This window comes from Mastomys coucha, unplaced genomic scaffold, assembly GCF_008632895.1.
Source record: "Mastomys coucha isolate ucsf_1 unplaced genomic scaffold, UCSF_Mcou_1 pScaffold16, whole genome shotgun sequence".
Classification (NCBI taxonomy): domain Eukaryota; kingdom Metazoa; phylum Chordata; class Mammalia; order Rodentia; family Muridae; genus Mastomys; species Mastomys coucha.
In genome coordinates, this window is record NW_022196898.1 from 21,217,734 (window position 1) to 21,240,146 (window position 22,413).

The 22,413-nt window shown below is 33.8% G+C and overlaps 1 protein-coding gene and 1 long non-coding RNA gene across 3 annotated transcripts; one reads left to right on the top strand and one right to left on the bottom strand.

The window, feature by feature from the left end:
- Positions 1-332: 332 nt before the first annotated feature.
- Positions 333-5,268, bottom strand: LOC116092994 (transcriptional regulator ATRX-like). Of its 2 annotated transcripts, XM_031374093.1 has the most exons (2): positions 4,967-5,268; positions 333-3,565 (listed from the first exon to the last, which is right to left on the bottom strand). In XM_031374093.1, exons 1-2 carry the CDS (start codon positions 5,040-5,042, stop codon positions 1,281-1,283), a joined length of 2,361 nt encoding a protein of 786 aa, XP_031229953.1. In that variant the 5' UTR covers positions 5,043-5,268; the 3' UTR covers positions 333-1,280. The 2 variants fall into 2 exon arrangements, with proteins under 2 accessions (XP_031229953.1, XP_031229952.1); XM_031374092.1 differs by having other exon boundaries at positions 333-5,268.
- A 62-nt stretch (positions 5,269-5,330) lies between these two features.
- On the top strand, positions 5,331-19,448 carry LOC116092996. Its single transcript, XR_004119587.1, has 4 exons — positions 5,331-5,560; positions 13,140-13,306; positions 17,890-18,041; positions 19,053-19,448. It is a non-coding gene; the product is annotated as an uncharacterized LOC116092996 (long non-coding RNA).
- Positions 19,449-22,413: the final 2,965 nt, after the last annotated feature.

Below are 22,413 nucleotides of genomic sequence, written 5' to 3' on the forward strand. Positions count from 1 at the left end.
CATTCCTCTTCTCTAACACATTATCCTAAAATATATCCTAGCTTCTATCCTTTCTGGAAGTATATTAAATGTCATTTCACATCTAAAACCCACCGTATGATGCCATATAATTGACTTTTATAAAACAGAAAAGTATTCCCACAGAGGTGAAATTAATAGGAGGCCAAGAATGGGTGGAAGAAGTCTTGAAGTTTCTGGTGCCATGCATAATTTTTCTCTTTCTAAGGAGGTTTGAAGTTCAATTTAAGAGCTACTGGTTACTACCCAGGTGTGTGTGCCACTACTGCAAACTTAGGGTTAATCACACATAAAGAACTAAACGATAACTTGAGTACAGAAGGTTGGAGAAATAGTTTTATTTCCTGAAGGAAAAATCACATCAATTGGTTATCAAATATCAAGTGATTAGTCCTGAAAACACAAATACAAACAACACTATATAAATGGAGTAACTTATAAGTGTGTGTTAATACATGAATATGTGAAATAACAATTTTTAATAAAGCAAGTATTTAGAAGACAGCAAGGAGTTGTACTTGAAAGGGTATGGAGGTAGGAAAGAATTAGAATGATTTAATTCTATTATAAACTTAATAAATAAATAATAAAAGTGCTAGAGAAGATAGGAGGGCAAAATAAAGTAGGTGACATGAAAGTATAAAGGTACATGCAGAAGAGGGACAGGGTAGAGGACACATCAGAAAAGAACAAAAAATTAATTTTATGTGAAAATGCTATCATGGATTTTTTTTTCTGCTCTTAGTTTATCAACTTTAAAAACCTTCCAAATTTCCATTCTGCCTTTTCCAGGCTGCGTAGATCCATCTTTTACGCACTCTCCTTCAGTTTCCTTCTCCTTTCTTTCTTCGGAAGGTTGCTCCTTTTTACTAGGGGAGTCCACTTGTACCTTTCTGTTGGTAATCTCACTGCTATTTTTCTAATTCTACTTTCTGTGCAGACTTTGTTCTAGGTTGCCGTTCATCCTCAGATTCATTGACTTCCCCAATAACAAGTTCTTGAAGATTAGTGTATTCTGAATCCTCAATGCTCATCTTCCTTTCATTTCTGCCGTTGGCTTCTTCATGCTCTTTAGACATTGTACTTTTCTTTTCCAGATTTTCCATTTCTCATGGTCAGTTTGTAGTTCAAAAGTCTTTGTCTGTGTTCTAGCTTCTTAAATTTTTCAAAATCCGAAATCTGATTCAGAATTGATTTGATTTGGGGCATCCTTGTCTCCCAGGTTTTCTTCATCTTGTCTAGTGCATCCATTTCTTTTCTTGTTATGATTCATCATTTGAAGAACTGTCCTCATCCATGAAAAGACTTGCTCTAATTTCTTCTAAAAGCATTTTCTTAGCAATTCTATTCTCAGGATCACTGTCACTGTCATCATTAACTTCTATGAAAGGCACTGATCTAGGCAACACATCATCTCTTGAAGACTGACAAAATCTAATTTGAGAAGGCAGCATTACATTTTCAGTTAAAGGCTTTATCTTCTGTTCATCTCTTCTTCCCTCACTTACAGAAGAGTAATCATCTTCTCCATTATCCGGAGATGAAGAAGTGATGTCTGCTGGCATCCATTTAGAAATTGTTACTAAGGAGTTTTGTTTTTTCTCCTTGGCATTGCCTGTCTGCTTCTGGGCTGACTTTCTTTGTTTCTTTTGCTTTTTGCTATCTTCTGAACTTTCTTCAGCATCAGAAGATGATAAACCACTTTGTGTTTCCTTGACATTTATCTTTGAATTTAAATTTCTCCTTTCTCTCAGCTCAATTGTTTTTAGTCTCTTAGTGGGAGAATCACAACACTCTCCTTTGAACAAATTATCTTCATTATCAGTTGACAAGCACTCTGGCCTCTTCCTTGAACTATTTTCCAAAGAACTGCATTTTTTCTTCTCTCTACCATAAACTCTATGCATATTCTTTTTATCTTCTGATGAGTCAAACCTATCTCTTTTCCCTGGCAACTTCTCACCACTACCAGGTGACTTTTCCTTACCTTTATTTTTTATTATTTTACCTTTCTTTACTCCATCAATTGTGTTCTCATTTTGTTTTATTCCTTTAAGGAAATAAACATTTTCTTCTCTTTCAAGGAAACTCTTGATACCATCTGATGAAGACTCACATTGTTCTCTCATCTTGTCTGTTTCTTCCATCAAGTATGCAGTTTTCTTTCTTTGTACTTCAGTTCCCTTTATTCTCTGCTGCTTATCCTCTTCTGAAGATTCATCACTTTGCTCTTTCCTTGGATATTTATCAGCAACAGCAAATAAACCACTTTTCACAATTTTACATGTTTTTATTTTCATATGTTTAATCTTTTTAGTTTTAGCAACTGTTTTAACTTCAAGAGACTTTACATTCTCCTCTCTCCAAGAAGGCTTTTCTGTACTAGTCAAGGAAATACTTCGCAGTTGTCTCTTACAGAGTGTATCTGCCAATTCCATCACATTCTTGCGTTTCTTGACTGGATCTTCTGCTGTAGAAAAGAAATTCCTTCCCTGACTCCTTTCAGTGTCATCAGATGGTCCCTCATGTGTAGTGTTCACCCTGTCTAGCATTTTACTATCCACTGCTATTTCGCTCTGTTTTTGATCTTTAGAAACATCATGCTTATTTTTATATAAAACACTTTTTTTGGCTACTCTGTCAGTCCTGATTTTACTCATGTTCTTTACTTCTCTTCGTAAATCTGAGTCACTATTTGAAGACTCAGAGTAATTTTGATATTTATTCATAGAGAATATAGAAATTTTAGATGGATTTCCTTTTTTAATACCAAAATCTGAGCTGGAAGTAGGACCTTTCCATTTCCTATTTGCATTAGTATTTCTTCCTATTGGAATTTTATGAATTATCTGTATTTGATTACTGCTGGTGTCTAAAGAAGAGAGACCCATCTGGCTTAACTCTGTGAAGACTGCTAGCATTTCATCAGAATCTGAACTTTGATCAACAATCCTTGCTTGTTTAGTTTTGGGCACTTTACAAAGTGTAGGGGTATCAACAGCAGTAGCAGAATTTTGCTTATTCTTTTTTCTTACCAGAACTGACAGCTTTTGTTTCTCTTTAACTGTTTCATTACTTTCTTTATCTGAATTTGATATGGAAGATTTGGCTTCCACCTGTTGACTCGAGTGCTTGGTTTTCACTTGTAGAGATCTTTGAAGATCAGCTTCTTCTAAGAGTATTGGAACATTATTTTCAGCCAATTGTTCATCCTCATTACTTTCTTCTTTAGCTCCACATTTCTCTGAAAAGGGGGCTGGACTAGAACTCTTACTGACATCTTTCTCTTGTAGAACTTCCTGACAGTCAGCACCTTTTCTTGGGTAATTGCAAAGGGAAATTGGAGTGAGTTTAACATATAATTCTTTGCTTAATTTTGCTGTAATTTTTGACTTAATATTTCTTCTGCTGTATTTTGAAGAAGTTTTTAATTTTAGAGGTGAGTTCTTCAGTTCCAGCTCAGTCCCATTGTTGCCATCTCCTTGATAATCAGGTGAACTCTGAGCTCCCATAGGAATCTCAAGGTTCTCAAAAATATCTTCTGAACCTGAAGAATAAACATGCACAATATCCATGTCTAAGTTTTCAGAAGCATTAGTCCAATTGTATTGAGGCCCATCTTCCCTACTCAATCCCTTCTGGTCACCATTGTTATTTACTTCCTGTTTCTCTACTGGGAAGTGCTCACTGACTGTGTTCTTTATTGTTTGTCTAGCATCCAGCTTTAAAGCACTTTTCTCTTCAGAAGGACAGGATTTCCCCCTTTTGTAAATTTTTGTTTCCAGTTTAGTATTTCTGATTTTAAGCTCTTTGGTACAACTCTTTTTGCTTACAGCATCCAAAGCTTGAATCTCTGAATTCAAGTCATCTTCTAATGCAAGATGAGCCTTTTTGATAGCAGCTAACACAGATTGAAAAGACTTAAGCTTATATAACTTCATAACAGAAGTCATTTCTGAATTATCTGCTGCCTGCTTTAGAAAGTTAATATAACTAGAGTTTGTGTTAGATGTTGTGTCAATCAGTTTTTTTGTCTTCTTAAGCATCTTTTTGGATACTATTAGTGCTGAGTAAGTGCAGACTACAGAACCAGAGCACGACTCAACTAATTTTGTTTTTTCTCCATTATAACTGAAATTATTCTTCTTTGCTGAAAATGTATGTGTACGGTTACTACTTTTTTCACTGACAACTTCTCTCTTATTATTTTTTTGCAACAACTGTTCTAAACTCTCAAATATTCTGTCACATGCAGTGACCAACTTTAGTAGAGGTGCTGGGTCACAAATGTAGCAATGCCATTGATTTTTTTCTTCCATTATTGTAGATAACTCTTTCCGACCAAGGTTGTACCGGATGCATTTCTTACAGAAGGCATTATGGCAAAAGTCGCAACAAATCAAGTTCCCACCTTCGGCACACCACCTACATTGTTCATCCAGACCATCGGAGTCGCAGCTAATATTACCACTCATGTAATACTTAAAGCAGTTCCTACAGATAAGGACTTTCAGGGAAGGGTGTCTATACAAGGAACCTTTTAGAAAATGATTGACCTGTTGTCCACAAGCCGTACAGCTCACGGCCCCATTATATCTGAAGCTGTGTTTATTAAAGCTGTCCATTTTCGTTTTACTTTTGCTTCTAAACTCAGTCCCGTTAAAATCATTTCTGTCTTCATTCAGCAATGGGTACGGTTGTTCGACCACTGTAACTTTTGGTGAATTTGGCATAAAAGTATTATTTTCAGAATTCCCGTGAGTAGCTTTTACATGTATATTCTCTGCCATAGGTTTTTCGTTACTGGATTCTACATATTGTGTCACAGTTGAAGGTTTCCTCTTCGATTGTGACACTCTCAATGCTACAGACTTTTCTGAGGCTTTAGTTTCCCCTTCCTTGCTATTTTTCATCATATCAGAATTATTTCCAGAAGTATTGAATTTACCTGCACATTGATGCAGGACACACGGTGGAAAAGATGTTTCCACTGGTCCCTCTGGGGGACTGTTCCCAGAAGTCATCAAGCGTCTACACCTGTCTGTAATCTTCAAAGGTTGGCTGAGAGTCGAAACAACTTGCTTTCTCCAGGGATCAGCAGTCTTGTTTTCTGCTCAGATTGCCTGCTGGGGTTCAACACCCCTCAGGTCCAGTTCCTCACCCATACACACTCTCCCTATTCCTATCCAAATTCGCTGGAATTTTAGTTGTTTGTAGAGCTGGTGTTGGATATTTCCCAAAGCGGACCTACGCAATGCTGCCATGGAAACCAAGCCACCTACGTCACCGTCGCCATTTTGTTTGCACAAACGATCAGGAAGACTGTGCATGCAAGTAAAGAGATATTTTAAAAAGTTATGTCCTTGTTAATGGGTTCTGGAGGGAATCTAGGAAGGTCCCATTTCTTAAATATTCTCTCAGACTAAGTATTTCAGAATTGTTGCTATTTATCATATGTGTGAACAATGGTATCAGAAAATACAAAGGCTTTATATGCTTACTAGATTTCTAATGCACTGAGTCCACCTAATATCAGGAAAAGGTAAATTTGAACTGAGGAGTGTACCTAAATTAGTTCTCCCTTTTTTACCCCTCCCCCTTCTTTCTTCCTCCCATGTCCCTCTCAACCTCTACCTACTGTGGGTATTCCCCCTTCTAAGAAGGACTGAATCATCCACACTTTGATCTTTTTCTTGAGCTTCATATGTTCAGTGAGTTGTATTGTGGGTATTCTGAGCTTTTTTCCTAATATCCACTTATCAGTGAGTACATACCATGTGTGTTCTTTTGTGACTGTGTTACCTCACTCACAGGTATATCCGGATGATATTTTCTAGTTCCATCCATTTGTTTGCAATTTTCATGAAGCCATTGTTTTTGTTGAGTAGTAATCCATCATGTAAATATACCACCTTTTCTGTATCTATTCCTCTGTTGAAGGACATCTGGGTTGTTTCCAGCTCGTGGCTATTATGAATAAGGCTGCTGTTAACATAGGGGAACATGTGACCTTGTTATATATTGGAGCATCTTTTGAGTATATGCCCATTACTTAAAAAGCATCTGTCAGTATTTTTTTTTTTTTGTAAATAGTAAATATTCTTGCTGAATAACAAAACCCTAAAGGAACATGAGACAGTGTGTTCACAGTTAAAGGACACTGATATTTATGTAAAACTCAGATATGGGAACAGATACATAATTAGTTGAATGTCTAGCTATAATTTTACTTACAAAATTAATTAAGTTACAAAACTCATAAAAAAGAGCAATCTGTTAAGTTTCAAATCCATTTTGTGATATAATGTTCCTTTGTGACTAGATTAATTGACAATGTATTGATTATAACTTATTATTGACATGACATAGGTAATGAGAGAAGGCATTGATCCTTGACTTCTGACTCCCACATTAATTTGCAAATGTGCACAAAACTCAAGCACACAAACACTTTGTAACATTAATGTTGAATAGATAGTATAAGAACACCTTTGATTTCTGTTTGAATTTTAAAAATCATACATTACCCCATATTTATTAAAACATAAACTATTGTTTGGAAAATGGGGAGGGCATGAAATATATTTGAAATATCTTGATGAATTATGTTCCTATAATTCATTTTACAGATAAAAATGAATTAATGTCTTATAATTTATTAAGCAGAAGAGTCATATAGCACATTGATATTAGAAAAATAAAAATAAAATCATTAAAATAACCTAATTTCAGATTCAACATATGCTTTAATGTTTTCTTTCTTGTGAAAATTAAATATCTGAAACAGTATTTAGGCATTAATTTTAGGTACTAAAATATTATTTAATGTGTCTCTCTAAGAAAAGGGTAATTCAAACTAATAGACATACATAATTTTGCTTATAAGAAATAGAATTTTTACTTATAAGTAGTAGTACCTGACTAATACAGATGTAGAGGCTCACAGCCATCCATTGAACTGAGTACAGGGTCCCCAATGAAGGGGTTAGAGAAAGGACCAAAGGAGCTAAATGGTTTGCAGCCCCTTAGGATGAACAACATGTGAACTAACTAGTACCCTCAGAGCACCCAGGGACTCAACTACCAACCAAGGACGATACATGTTGGGACTGATTGTTCTGGCAGCATGTGTATAGTAGAGGATTGCAAAGTCGATCATCAATGGGAGGAGAGGCCCTTGGCCCTGTGAAGTTTCTGTGCCCCAGTGTAGGGGAATGCCAGGGCCTATAAGTGGGAGAGGGTGGGATGGCAAGCATGGGGAGGGGTGAGGCAACAGGGATTTGTTGTTGTTGGTTTGGTTTGGTTGTTTTTTTTTGTTTGTTTTTTAGAGGGGAAACTGGGAAAGGAGAAATCATGTGACATATAAATAAAGAAAATATTTAATAAAAAATAAATAAATAGAAAAAAAAGAAAGGGTAATTCAAACTAATAGAGACACATAATTTTACTTATAAGTAGTAGAATTATTATTTGTCTGTTTGTAAACCTCAAAGGTTGGCTGATAGTCAAAACAGCAATCACTTTTTATCAGTTTTCTACAATCTACTTTGGAAAGTGAGTAGTATTAATTTTGTAATGTATCAATAGGACAGTGAGTGAGGTGAAGTCCCTTCTGTCATGCCAAAATAACAAATTTTATTCTAATTTTGAGATGTAAATGGAGTCAGACAGATATCTTATGCATTTCATATATTTTTTAAGAATGAAGCTCATTTAACTGAAGTATAAAATTGAGGAATGTATTCAGGTATAAGTAGATTTCTTTGCCAGAAACAAGGAGTAAAGAGAAACATAGGTTATTCTATAGATATTACTAAGATATACTATTTATACAATCATCATGAAAATATTTAGGTAACTCAATAGAATTATATGCTATGTAGTAGCTCAAAGAAGATGTTAAACTTTAAATCTCTTCAAATATTTATTCTTTGTGTTGCAAATTTTGTTCTCTTTTAGTCATTTTAAAAATATATTACATTGCCCCTAAAAAGTATGTAAACTGCTTGTAATAGCTATTCAGGGTTGCTTTCTTAGTAACTCGCCTTGAGGGACTAATTGAAGGTAAACCCCAATGCCCCGGAAAATAAACCTCTTGCTTTTGCATCGAAAAAAAGTACATATAAATATATATATATATATGTATATATATATATATATATATACACACACACGCATATATATATATATCTTTGTGCTTTAGTCTATATTTTACTGTGCTTTTCTAAAGAAGTATGCAGTATAATTCTTTTACATTACATCTTTTAAACATTTCTTTATTATTTTTAGTATTTTATATATGTAAGTTTTCCATGTACCATCCATTCATATGCTTGGAGCATGAAAGTCATTAAGATATTTGGACTTGAAATTATGGATAGCCTTTGATTCACTGGGAGTTATCATTTTTGAAAGATAATAAATATTTAGAAATTTTAAATTTCTGCATGTGGAAATCCAATTTTCCCAGCACTCTTTGTTGAAGATGTCTTTCTTTTCCAGCCTATGTTTTTGAAATCTTTGTCAAAATTATCTGCTCTTCCTTGGTCTTCTGTCTATGTCCTCTATTTATTTATTTATTTACTTATTTACCATTATATATTTACTTGCCAGTACAATAATAATTATTTTCTTCAGGGTTCCTTAGCTTATACATAGTCTTCTGTGGCTTCCAGTGAATTTTAAGAACTTTTTTAAAAATGTATTTTTTTCAAGTCTGAAATGAGGAGTTTTATTTTGATTACATTGAATCCTAGCTTTATAAATGGCTTTTGGTAAAATGATCATTTTCACAATAGGTAGTCTACTCACCAATGGGCATGTCTTTCTGTTTTCCAGTTCTTCCTGTAAGCCTATTGTTTTCTTTGTGGTTCCTGATATGCCCTGGCTGGTTTGGATATTAGAGTGAAAGTGCCTTAAAGAAGGAGTTTAGAAGTTATTGTCCTGTTTGGAATAGTTTGAGAAAGTTGGCTGTAGATCATCTTTGAAAATCTTCTGAAATTTTGCTGTGACTCCATCTGGCCCTGGAGTGATTTTAGCAGAAAAGCACTTTAATTCTATTACTTTTAAAATTTCATTTGTTGACAGTCTGCTTAGGTTCTGGACTTCTGCTTGCTGTACTTTGGGTGGAGGAATTCACCCACGTGTTTGTAAGCTTAAGGGAGTAGGCTGCTTGGTTTTGGTTTTGTTTGTTTTGTTTGCTATTTTAATGGCTTTCCTTCTCAGCTTGGGACTGACCTGCTGAGTTACCCTTTCTTTATTTCCCTATTCTCCCATTTCTTTTAATGTGCAATCAGCTTACTTTCTGGAACACTTTATTTGTCTTTAGATACCATGACTTTTCACTTATCGTTTATTGAGACCATCACTTTCACAATTTTAAATCTACAGTACAAGACATGTCATTCTTTAATCCACATCTAGTGGATTAAATTTATAATAATAATATTTGTAATTTCCAGAGAATTATTTTCATTTAATAACACAAAATACATAGAAGTTTTAAAAGAAAATATTTAGTTATCAACTTCCTTGTTACGTGAAAGAAAGGAATGTCTACTATGTAAGAAGTTCTTATTTAACTTGAAAGCCTAAATGACAGCATACTTTATGCAATATAATTTTATGTTTTAAGTTATTTTGCTTGAATTACTGGATATGAAATTGAAATATCTTTAAGTGTTTATGCATTTGTATTATACTTGAATTATTTTCTTTATATTTATTATTCATGCTGCTTTTTACTACCTTCTGCCTTTACTTTGCAAAAAAATAAATCACAGATTACTTACTATTGATCTCTTTGTTATTGAATTTTATACATGAGACATCTCTTGTTTTACTATGATTGCATGTAATGAGAAAAATCATCATTACTGTTCAATTTTTACTATCGCGACTTTTTTGTTAGATGTTTTCTTAATTTTTCTGTGTGTAGTTTCCAAAATGATGGGGTGTTGAAGCTTAGTGTTAAAGAAAAAGACATTTAATGTTCCAATGATGCTATTTAGTTACATAACATTGCAGGCCTGTTGATGATTATTAAATGCTATAGAATAATTCCAATACATATGAATGCTCATTTACTCCAAACTCAATATCCAAAAACAGTGAAGGAGGGCTACAGTGGATTGAAGTATCAACAGTCCACATCCTTTTCCATAGGAAAGTGAAGGGAGGTTTAACCGAATACTAAAATAATCAGAACAGGCAACATTTAGTGTGACATTTTTATAACTTCTTACATATAAAGATAAATATTAGTGCTTCCAAGAAATGAAGTTGGGTATGGATACTCTTGCAAAATGACAAAAAAGGATATCTTTTGATATTTAGACACTCCTATATGCATAAAAATTAGATCCCAGTCTTACATATGGATTACTGTGCTTGAGAACACTACCTAAACTCATAGGATAACTTAACTTCAACTCATACTGAAAGAGGACTTCACAATCCCAGTGTAGTACACAGCACCAGCCGCACTTGACCCTTTGCTGGTATGTGGGGCACATCTTTGCTGAACATATACCTGGAAACTTTCTGCCATGATAAAATTATGTGACATAAAAATTTACTCCAGGCCTCTCCAAACAAAAGAATCAGGTCACAAAGAGAATAGTGTTATAACTTGTCATGCAAAATTAATTTAAGGTTCCATAACCTCTTTTAGTATCCAATAAGTGTACCTCTTAATCTTGGTCTTGAGAGTGAAGAAATATTTATTTTCTGTTGTATGTATATATACACACATGTACATATACACATCATTCAATTACTTTAACTATACTTTCATAAACAAAGGTGACAAAATTTATAGATGAGTCAGTACATAGTTATAAGAGATTAAGATAGAAAAAGAAATTGTGACTCTATCTCAACTTTATGACACCTGTAAGATTATAAACTAAATTATACTTAAACACACAAGTATATTTTTGTATGCTTATTAGAGAAAAAGAGAATGATTTAATTGTTTTAATATACCATCTCAGAAGTCAATGGTTATAACATTTTTGGAATAGGCTGTAGAAAATCTACTTGGAAAGAATATATTCAATTGGAGAAAAAAATTAAATTAATAATTTGCAATTTAGACTAGGAAAATTATATTTATTATCACCAATTTCTATAAGTTGATTGTAAGAACACTCCTCCATTTCTGGTGGGAGTGTAAACTTGTACAACCACTATGAAAATCAATCTAGTGGCTCCTCAGAAAATTGTGAATGGTTTACCAGAAGACCTAGCTAAAACACTCCTAGGCATATACCCAAAAGAGACTCTGACATACCACAAGGACAAATGCCCCACTACATTCATAACAGCTTTATACATAATAGCCCAAAACAGGAAACAATCCATATGCCCATCAATCAAAGAATGGATACAGAAAATGTAGTCCATTTACACAGTGGAATACTATTCATCTATTAAAAAAAAGGGGATCATGAATTTTGCTGGCAAACAGATGGAACTAGAAAACTTTATCTGAGTGAAGTAATTCCAATGCAAAAGGACATGCAAAGTATGGACTCATTGATAAGAAGATATTAGACATAAAATACATAGTACCCATGCTGCAGACTACAAACTCAAATAAGTTAAACAAGGAAAGCCCAAGTGGGGATGCTTGAATCTCAGTTAGAAGGGTAAACAAAATCGTCCTGTGAGGCAGATGGAGAAAAGAAACTGGGTGGAAGCTGGGATGGGAAGGGGAATGAGGATTGTTCAGGAACAAGTATGGGGAAGAGATAGGAGAGAGTTCCAGAAAGACAGGAAATTAATTGAATTTGGAGGCTGACAGAGGTAGTAGGGTGGGGAGTATTTCTAGAATGTGCTATTGACCTGGGGTGGGGAGACTTCCACAGTAGTATATGTGGTTGACTACAGCTGAGTCTCTTAACAGTGGGGATGTGGAACCAGAAGTTGCTACTCCCTATAGCCAGGCAGGTTCCCCAGTGGAGAGATAAGGGCACCAACCCACCCACAAAAATCTTAGACCCACAATTTATCCTGGGCCTATAAGAAGTGTAAGGACAAACATAGAGACTGAGAAAATGGCCAAAAAATAACTGGCTCAATTTGAGATCGATCTCAAGAGCAAACATCAATCCCTGACATTATTAATAATAATCTGTTCCATTTGTAGAGAGGAGCCTAGGATAACTGCCCTCTAAAAGCTTCCATGCTTCACCTGACTAAAGCAGATGCAGAGGCCCACAGCCAAACATTGAACAGCGTTAGGGAGTTTTATGGAGAGTTGAAGGAAGGATCAGTAGTCCTGAAATAGTTAGGAACCCCACAGGAAGACCAACAGAGTGAATTAACCTGGACCTTTGTGGGTTCTTAGAGACTTAACCATCAACCACAAAGCATATACAAAGCTAGACCTACCCCATTTCCCCTACACATATGTAGCAATTATGCCGGTTTTTCTTCATGTGGTTCCCCCAACAACTGGAGTAGAGACTTTCCATAAAACTGTTGCCTGACTGTGGATACTGTTCCTCAAACAGGGATACTCTTGTCTGGCGTCTGTCGGAGAGAATATGCCTAGCCATACAGAGACATGATGTGTCATGGTGGGGGTTTACCCATTGGGGGAGGTATCTCACAACATTCTCAGAGAATGGGAGGAGGGAATGAGGAGAAGGACTATGTGAGGAAGAGACTGGGAGAAGGGAGGGGCAGTGTCCCGCATACAAAGTGGATGGATAAATAAATAAATAAATAAATAAATGGAGAAAAAAGAGAATACATGGACATTTGTAGTGACTGAGAAGTAAATGAACTTTGAGAATGTCGCTTATAATCCATCTCATATATTGGGACATCTAACATCCCATATGCAAAGTCTATAATATAAAATTAAATAATTAAGTACAAAGCAATCAAATTAGACAGATACACTGCTCATTCATTTTTCTCTTCATTTAAAACATCCAATACAAAACCCTCCTTTCAACAAGTGACAAGTCTTTACACTTAAAATAGAAGTCACTGTAATTGGTGGGAAATCTACAACCACTAATTAAATTACTAAACTACCACAACCTCTAACAATTTATAAATGTTCGTTCTTATACCACAGCTAATTGTACTCTTCTTCCTTCACTAAGGAAACTTCTCTTTACAACTACAGAAAACCACATTCAATCAATATGCCAACTTGTGGAGCACATTCTAAATGGATATATCTGAACTACATGCCTATTGACTTAGCCTCAAGGAACATTGTGGAAGAAGCTACAGGAAGATTGTAAGAGCCAGAGGATAAAGATATTAGGTATGAGATTTTGTTTCCTAATAACATAAAATTATACCTGTTAAATCTCACCAACATAAGTGCCCAAATATAAACTGAACAAAGAGAACAAAACCCAACATGCCATATTGCATATAGGAAAAGCTCATGAGGTCTCAGCCCCTCAGAAAGAACTTCAAGCAACTGAGTAAAGCTGGAAATGTGAGTGGTTGCCTTTCACAGGGTGGTTATCTAGCATCAAATGATCAGTCTTGAAAACATACATACAAGTGACATTATATGGATTTAGTGGGTTATATTATATTTAGGAATAAAAATGTACACATGCACAATAAAACTTATGCATAAAATAACAACTGGGGGAGAAAAAGCCATGATGTTGAAAGATAGTGGGGAAGCTTTTATGGAAAGATTTCTGTGGTGGTTTGAATAGGTTTGGCCCCTCATAGACTCATGTGTTTGATTGCTTGGCCCACAGGGAGTGGCAGTATTAAGAGCTGTGGCCTTTTTGGAGGAGTTCCACTTGCTGTGGGGGCAGGTTTTGAGATTTCCTATGCTCAAGTTCTGTCCAGTGTGAAACCAAAGCTTCCTGCTAGCTACCTATGTGATAGAGTCCCTTTCAGCTGCCTTCGGATCCAGAAGTAGAACTCTCTCAGCAGTTCCAGCACTGTGTCTGCCTGCACTCTGTCATGTTTCCTGCCATGATTCCAATGGAGTGAGCCTCTGAAAGTGTACCTCAGACCCAAAGAAATGTTTTCCTTTATAATAGTTGCCTTGATGTCTCTTCACATCAATAAAACCCTATACGGTGTGCAAAGAGGGAAGGAAGGGAGAACTCTTGAAATTCAAAACTAATGCAAAAATCAACCTAAAACAAAATAAAATAAATATATCTTTAAAAGTATTTATTTAATAGGAAGTGATTTTCCCATTTCCTACCCACTTGTGTGCTTTGTTACATTTTTCCCCTGTGGATTATTGAGTAAGAATCCTTAGGCCAGCAATAATGTTTCATTTATCTCTAGTATTATATTTCAGAAGGTTTTAATAACAATTTCAAATCAATACTCAAACATGTTATGTTAATTATATGCTTTATCTGTTGAAGTATAGACAGATGATTGCTTGTAGCTCAGCATTGAGGACTTGAACAAATTATAAAGTTTATCTAAAAAAGTTATATGTAAAAAATCTTACATCACAAGCTAATGGATAAAAGTCTTATTTTAAAATATTATCCCACATTATATTCAAGTTTTAAAATATAATATAAAGTTTAAGATTTTAAAAGCAAATCTAAAATACTTAAATTATCCCCTCCAAAATAATTTGTAGATTTTACTGATTATATAGGCTGGTCTGTATGTCTGTTTATTAATATGAGTGATGGAAATCAAACTTGAATTATCTCCAAGAATTCATGTTTTGTGTCAGTACTTGTCATTCTTTTTGAAGTAATAAAATTAACCTAAATGTACTGAATAAATCAAAATGTTGTGTGTATATATACCCACAATATATAAAATATACAAATACAGGAATTTTGATGAAATAACTGACATTAATGCTGTGTATATGATGTCTCAATCTCAGCTATGAATAACGTGTATGGAACTCAAGGAAAAATCAGAAATTGCATAGATAAGAGTGAGGTTTTTACCATCAGGATAAATTCATTGATCTTATTTCACAACAATGACAATGTTTCAGCTGTTTGGGTTTAACAGTAAAAATGAACCAATGCTCACTACTGTTCTACTTCTATGTAAGAAAGTTGAATCCTCACGTTTATGAATATGTCTTTACCGAATTATCTGAGTAAACCTTTTACAAATTCATTAGAATTAATCAACATTAACTACCATTTGATGTCTTTCTGTATTTTACAGTAGTAGAGGACTTGGCATTACCATGAAAGATAACATTTTCAATAACCTTTACTTAGATTAAAACTAAGAAAAATTTTGGAAAACTTTGTGAATCCTACCTGTTATTTCTCCCTTATTTCTCTGTTAAATAAAATAACAGCTTTAATATATGTTAAAATAGCAGCAGTATGTAGTCAATAGATCAGTAGACATAAATAAAACTGCAGAAGTATTATAATGAAGCCATAAGTTTGATTAAATGAAAGCAACTCTAACTAATTAGAAAAAATAAACTTCAGTAATGGAGAAATAGGGAAGAAGTTGGAGAGGAAAGAAGGGGGATAAATTTGACCAAAACATGTACAAGGACATAAAATTCTCAAACAATACAACAATAATTTAAAAATAATTTTTAGATTGAGAAAGAAAAATATTAATCTAATCATTATTTAAAAGGTCATATTAATTAATCTAATGATTAAATATTTGAATACTGATTTATTGTCAGTAAGATAGACACTAAAATACAATTATATATAGCAATAAAGTTTTATGAACTACTAGATAATTGAAATCATAAATTATAAATATGTACTTAATTATTGGAAGTAGAAAAATTCTAGAAAGAGAATAGGGTCCCATCTTAATCTCTGCTTTTTAAGATTCCTGTAATACATGAAGAATAAAAAATTGTTGATTTAACACAGAGACTGAAGTGTGTATTGCAAATTCATTATCATTTAAATATAAGTTAAGTAGTATTTTCTTTATTTTACAACTTAGAATTATTCACACAGTTTTGAAAGGCACCCTGTTTCTGAAATTAAGTATCTTCAGGATAAATAATGTTTCTTAACCACAGTGTAAACATGAACACAGAAATTATAAAATATGTCAAAAATAACTAGGGTGCCATGTGTAGTAATGAGAAGTATTTTTTTTTTTTGAGACAGGGTTTTTCTGTGTAGCCCTGGCTGTCCTGGAACTCTGCAGACCATGCTGGCCTTGAACTCAGAAATCCACCTGCCTCTGCCTCCCACGTGCTGGGATTAAAGGCATGTGCCACCACTGCCTGGCAATGAGAAGTATTTTTAACCATTATTGAATTTTGTTTTAAATTGGAGCAAATTGCTATAGTAGGACTATAATAATCTTCTAATATCCTCAAAATCTATCGTTGCTGACTTCAGAAAATATAATGATGTAGAGAAAACACTTTCAAGAGTAAATTAGTTGAGTAGCTAAGTTAGAGCAGAAAGTAGAGAATAAGGAGAAAGATGTTCTATATTGCCCTTGGTAGAGAAAGTTGCATAAAAGTCTTCAGATACAAATATACTGATCCATTTGGTGGTGAATAAGTAAGATGATCTCATCTAATCATTCCTCCTTTCTCTGTGAAGCATGGAATTAAATTTTCATTTGAAAGTAATGACAAATTACAAAAACAAAAAACAAAAAACAAACAAACAAAAAAAAAAAACAAAACCAAAAATGTGTTGTTTAGAAGAAATGCCCTTTGGCAGTCATTTTACTGCCTGGGTAGTGGAAGAGAGAGAGTAATATATAGTTCATGGAAAGGAGAACTACAAGATGTATATTCATAGAATTGAATGCCCTTGAAGCATTTGGGGTCACTAATCAAACTTAAGGTTAATTTTCAGTGGTGTTCATGTATTTATCATATTTCATTCCACAATGCTTCACATTGAGACTTCATATTTTATCTTGATGTTAAATTTGTTTCACCACATAATTGAACATTGTCTCTAAGCTCTTTCTCTAAGCTCTTTACCTACTTCTTTCTATCCGTTGTTTTTAAATTTCCACGATACAAGTAGTCACTGACAATGTTAGTGATGTCTGAGATAATGATGTCGATAAACTTCTGTTCTAGCTGTTCCTATTGTCACCTTGTAATGTGCATAGGATGGAGAGCAAATCTTCCTGAAGAGATACAGTGTGGTGTCTGCACCTCATTCCTATTGTATGGACATAAGAGTCATTGAGATTTGGGAGCTTATTTGAGATCACAACACGCTCTACTTAATGTTTTCCATGCCAAAATATCCATGAAAGAAATGTATTGTCATCTTACAAAAGAAATGCATGACATTTAACAACTGTTTATTTTGAAGTAGGCCTAAAAATGCAGTTCTGGAGCTGGAGAAATAATATATATTACTGTTATTTATTACTAACAACTGTCTTTAATACCTAAAATAAGGACTGTGCTAAGTAGAAGGGACAGTGGATTTTATGTAGTACTGTTAATGTTAGCCAGGAACTATGAGATAAAAATGATAAAAAATACAACTCATAAAAATTGTCATAGAAGGTTAAATTAATATGAGAAAAATATATTTCACATTCCATAGATTCCGGTGTCTAAAAGTGAATCCCTTTCATCAATGCCAAAACTTCAATAATGACAATAAGAATCTTTTTAGTAATGAAAGTCCCACAAAGTCTCATATTTTACATTTATAGAATGCAAAAACAAAACTAATGATGTAAGTGTAAGTGTCCCACTTTTCAGAATTACTCAAAGTTACCTTCCATTAAACTGAAGCAGATGATATGGAGTAATGTAAAAGAAATAAAGCATACTCAAACTGCTACCTCCAAATTAACTTCAGAATATTTTAGGTGGGTACATTAAAAAACTAATCAAGAGCCCAGGGATTTAATAGTCTTGTACTGCACAATATTGTAAATTACCATGCTGTTATTTTACAGACACTGAAAGGACTAGGAAAGAAGGCGAATTAGTCCCTGTTGCTCTTAATAGTTTCTCTTAGAAAATGGAATCAGAGAAAACAAGGATTTGTTTCCATCATTTCACAACATTCCTGCACATTGCCTAGTAGAAACCTTCAGTATCCTGTGCAGTAAGTAGACATTCAGAATTCCTGAAGAAGAAGGATATTCCAGTGTCTCCTCTTCAAAATGCTATATTGACTAGAGTTGTTAAATTCACATTCCATGTCCCACCATTTCAGCTTGGTGTTAATTGTTTATTTGTTTGCCTTTTAATTTTTTGTTTTCATTCTTGTTTCTTTAATAGAAAATATCTATGTAATTTTCATGTAGATATGAATATCCCTCATTTGTGGATCCTGGACTTTTGCGTGGATACCTGAATTGGCTTGATGCATGAGTCAGTCATCTTGAGAAATGTTTTTGACATGTAAGGTAGAAAATGAACCATAGTTAATTGTTAAAAGAACAGAAGACTGTGATGTTGACTTATAGTAACCTCACAACACTGATGATCATTTTGTAACTATTTTGGAATCCTGGACCTAGTTCTGTTAGAGAACTGTATTAGGGATTGATGTTGTCAACCAGTGAGCCTTTTGAATGGTGTTTCCTTTAATAGCCTTTTGAATGATGTTTTCTCTGTCCACCTCTTGACCTAGAAAAGAGTAATAAAGGTAAACATGTTCTAGAACAGTATTTTTCTGTTCAGTATAATCTCCGGGATCTGAGTGAATTATACGTATTTATTATCTTAAAACACTATTGCTGCTGTTTTAAATTCTCTAGGTCATTCACACTTGTTTAACATAAGAAGGGAAAAGATATAAAATATTGCTTTCATGCAAGAATTTGCATTTAGTACGCACTGCATTATTTGGAGCAAATTCTTTCTTTAATTTTTGCTTTCTATCTTTTTTTGTCTATTTGTCACCCTTTAAGAAATTACATGTTTTAAAACAAACATTTTCTCTTTCCAATAACCATAAAATTAAAAATAATATTGTAGAATTTTGAAGACAGGGAGGCACATTACTCAAATAGTTGCTTCTGACAGTTTTGATGAGTCTATTTGTTTCAATATACATTATATTTTAGTATATATTTTTAAATTACTTTATGTATATTTCTTTATTTTACAGAACCTATGAAAGCATCATAATCCTGAGACATGTATAAACATAAGGAACCAGTGTATTTCAAGTAAATATGAAAAACTATAAGCGCAAAGCACAGTGTAAATGAAGTTAGGCCTCAGTATACTTTTAACAGTCTATTCTGCTTTCAAGTCAGCACAAAAAAATATATAAAAATGTCATAATTTGGGACCATAAAATGCTTTCAGGCTGTCTCATGGTATCAGTGATACTGTCACTGCATCCGTATTTCTTTTGCATTCAGATTCAGCATTCCATATTCCATGACCAAGTTTCCAACTGTCAATTTGTAACTGTTTGTTTAAGGCTCTTCTCTGATCTTCAGAGACATTGCAACCAGAGGACAATAATAAAGTATAAACTGTAGCAAATAAATGTCTTCAAACAACACTATCTAAGCAAGGATTCATGTTCTATGGGATGAAAAATTAAAACCAAGATTGCCGGATGGTACCCAGGAATTCCTCATCTGGATTAAGTTCCAATATTCTGCACTTGTATTATTAAAATAAGCATTTTTTTTTGTGTTTTCTTGTGTTCCCTATATTTCACAGTCCACCACCTATGCATGCTTAGCATCTTATTCAGATTTAACTTCTGTGTAATTCACATACAGACAAAACACAATCTTTTAAGCAGGTGGCAACTGTTTTAAAAGGTCCTTGTAGGATAAACCGTCCAAGTAAAATCATTTGACTCTAAAACCTGAGCCAAAAAAAGAACACAATGATCCAGACCTGACCTAAGCCCAAAACCAGAAACAGAAACAGAATCCCACCAATCCATGAGTATTGCCACAGAATCCACCAATTCTGAACAGGAAAACCCACCAATTCCTTAGCTCACCCAAGCCCCAGAATTGAAATCCTTCTAATCCCAGGCTACACTGGAAAGCAACCTCCCACCCACCTAGGGATTCCATATAAGCCCTGCCTTCTGCTCTGTTTCTCGCTGCTTCAAAGCTTCCCATTAATAGAGCAGAACTATTCCAAAGCAGAACTGCAACACTTCTGTAAAGGAAGTCCTTCCCTTCAGATCTGAAGCACAGTCTTCAAGTCTATTCTAGAGACAAACCTAGTATTTACTCTAGAATTTTGCCATGTCCCATGTAAATAAATTTAGTTTTGATTTTTTTTTAAAAGAAAAACTGAAGCTGACTCTTTTAATATATTGTACTGTTGTGAATCTTTACAAACTTAAACTAGCTTCAGTGGTTTGTTAATTATGGGATTATTTTATTATATCTGAGATGATCATTTAAAATATTGTTTTAAAATTACCCTATGTAGTTCAAAATGAAGCATTAAGTTTTATGCTTTTAATTGATTATAAAAATACTGATTACCAGATTTCTCTTCAAGTCTTATGGAAACCTTAAAGTTAGAAATTATATTGCTAAATATTATATTTAATAAAAGTTAAGATTTATTAAGCAAAAAAAAGATTGTTAATATTTGCTGGAAAGACATACCCCTTGTTAAACAACACAACTATTTTCATTCACAAATTTTGTGCTGTTTCATGCTATAAAATATAAATATAATTAAAGACACAGAAAACAAATGTATGAATTATACTTGTTCTCTCCATTGCTATCACACACATATTTGTATGCAACAGTAACACATAGCATTTTGTATTATATATATTATATACATATATAATATATATATACATTATATATATAGGTATCATTATAGGTATCATTTAATAGGTATCATTTATTAAAAAAATGGAACAGAGATAATTTTTTTAAAACTTACATTTTTAAATTAAAAGGCTACATGATATTAGGGGAAGACAGCAGATTTTCTTTAAAGGAATGAATAAATTGACACTCTGTTTTTAAACCTCTGTTCTTAATATTTTAGTACTAATATATGCCAGGGGTGAGATTCTTTTCTGGTATTACCTCTCTGGAGTTCTCTAGGACCTAGATAGGAATCTTTTCCTGTACAAATGGAAATTTCAGTTTTCTTGTTTTATTGAAGCATTTTCTATGCATTTGGTACAATAGTTTTCTCCATTTTGAAGGCCCATTATCTGAAATTAGATTTTTTTTATGGTATCCTAATGTTCTCCCATGTTTTACTTCATGGATTTTATAAATTTATTATTGACATTTACTGAGTTATCTAACTTATACTCCTTGGTATGCAGCTAAGATAGTCATTTTGGGCAGTGGTGGCACATGTCTTTAATCCCAGCACTTGGGAGGCAAAGGCAGGTGGATTTCTGAGTTTGTGGCCATCCTGGTCTACGGAGTGAGTTCCAGGACAGCCGGGGCTAAAAAGAAAAAAAAATAGTCTATTTGGCACCAGATCCATTCTTTAGGTGAGGCTTTATTTAGCATGTAGAAGTTTCCATGTGTAACATTATTCTAGTTTAAATTCTGATGTTATTCTATCAGTCTAGTGAATTGTTTCACAAACTGTACCTTTTTTTCTTGTATCATTTATATCTTTGCTTTTGTTTTTATATTATTCAAACAACATTCAAGTGTGTTCCTAAATTATTCCTATTGAAAGTCTTTGAGGTCATTACCATTCTTGTCTATTATTACCAGATTAGATTTTTGTTTTTGTTAGATGTTTTGTTTTTGTTTTTAGGAGAACTATTAAATGTTATTTTCATTTTTTTTCCATTTTCATTTGAATTTGAATTTTTAAAATGTTTTAATTTCACTTATTTTACTTATTATATTTATTTATTTGATTTTTTGAGACAAGGTTTCTCTGTGTAAACCTGGCTGTCCTGGAACTCACTCTGTAGACCAGGCTGACCTTGAACTCAGAAATCTGTCTGCTTCTGCCTCCCAAGTACTGGGATTAAAGGTGTGTGCCACCACTGCCCTGCTTGAATTTTAATATTTTTAGTTGAGTAGGGGTGTGTTTTAGGGTCAGGTGGTCTGACATTTATTTCCTGTTATCACCAAGAGATATAAAAATTGTTGAAAAGTGGTTAGAAACTGAGATCCAAGAATAATTTGCTTGTAGAGACTGGGACCTGGATGAACAAGGGAAGTTTAGATTGAGTTGCTGGGCTCTGAGGAAAGTTTGTTTATTCATGTTAGACTTAGACAAAGACTTGGGCTTCTTTACCCATGGTGTCAGAAGCATTTTACTATAGTGGACAGGAATCAATTGAGAGATATGTAACTAATCAAGGCGCTGAGGATAAGAGAAACTGTTCAACTTTACATGGTAGCTCTATTAATCCTATCACTACTCCCATCCTAGAAAGATTTTATGTTTGTTTTGGTTTTGTTTGTTTGGTTTTTTGTTTGTTTGTTTGTTTGTTTGTTTTTTTCAAGACAGGGTTTCTCTGTATAGACCAGGATGTCCTG

Coding starts and splice junctions, on each gene's coding strand:
- LOC116092994 (XM_031374092.1), bottom strand. CDS start 5,042: ATGACTTCTGGGAACAGTCCCCCAGAGGGACCAGTGGAAACATCTTTT.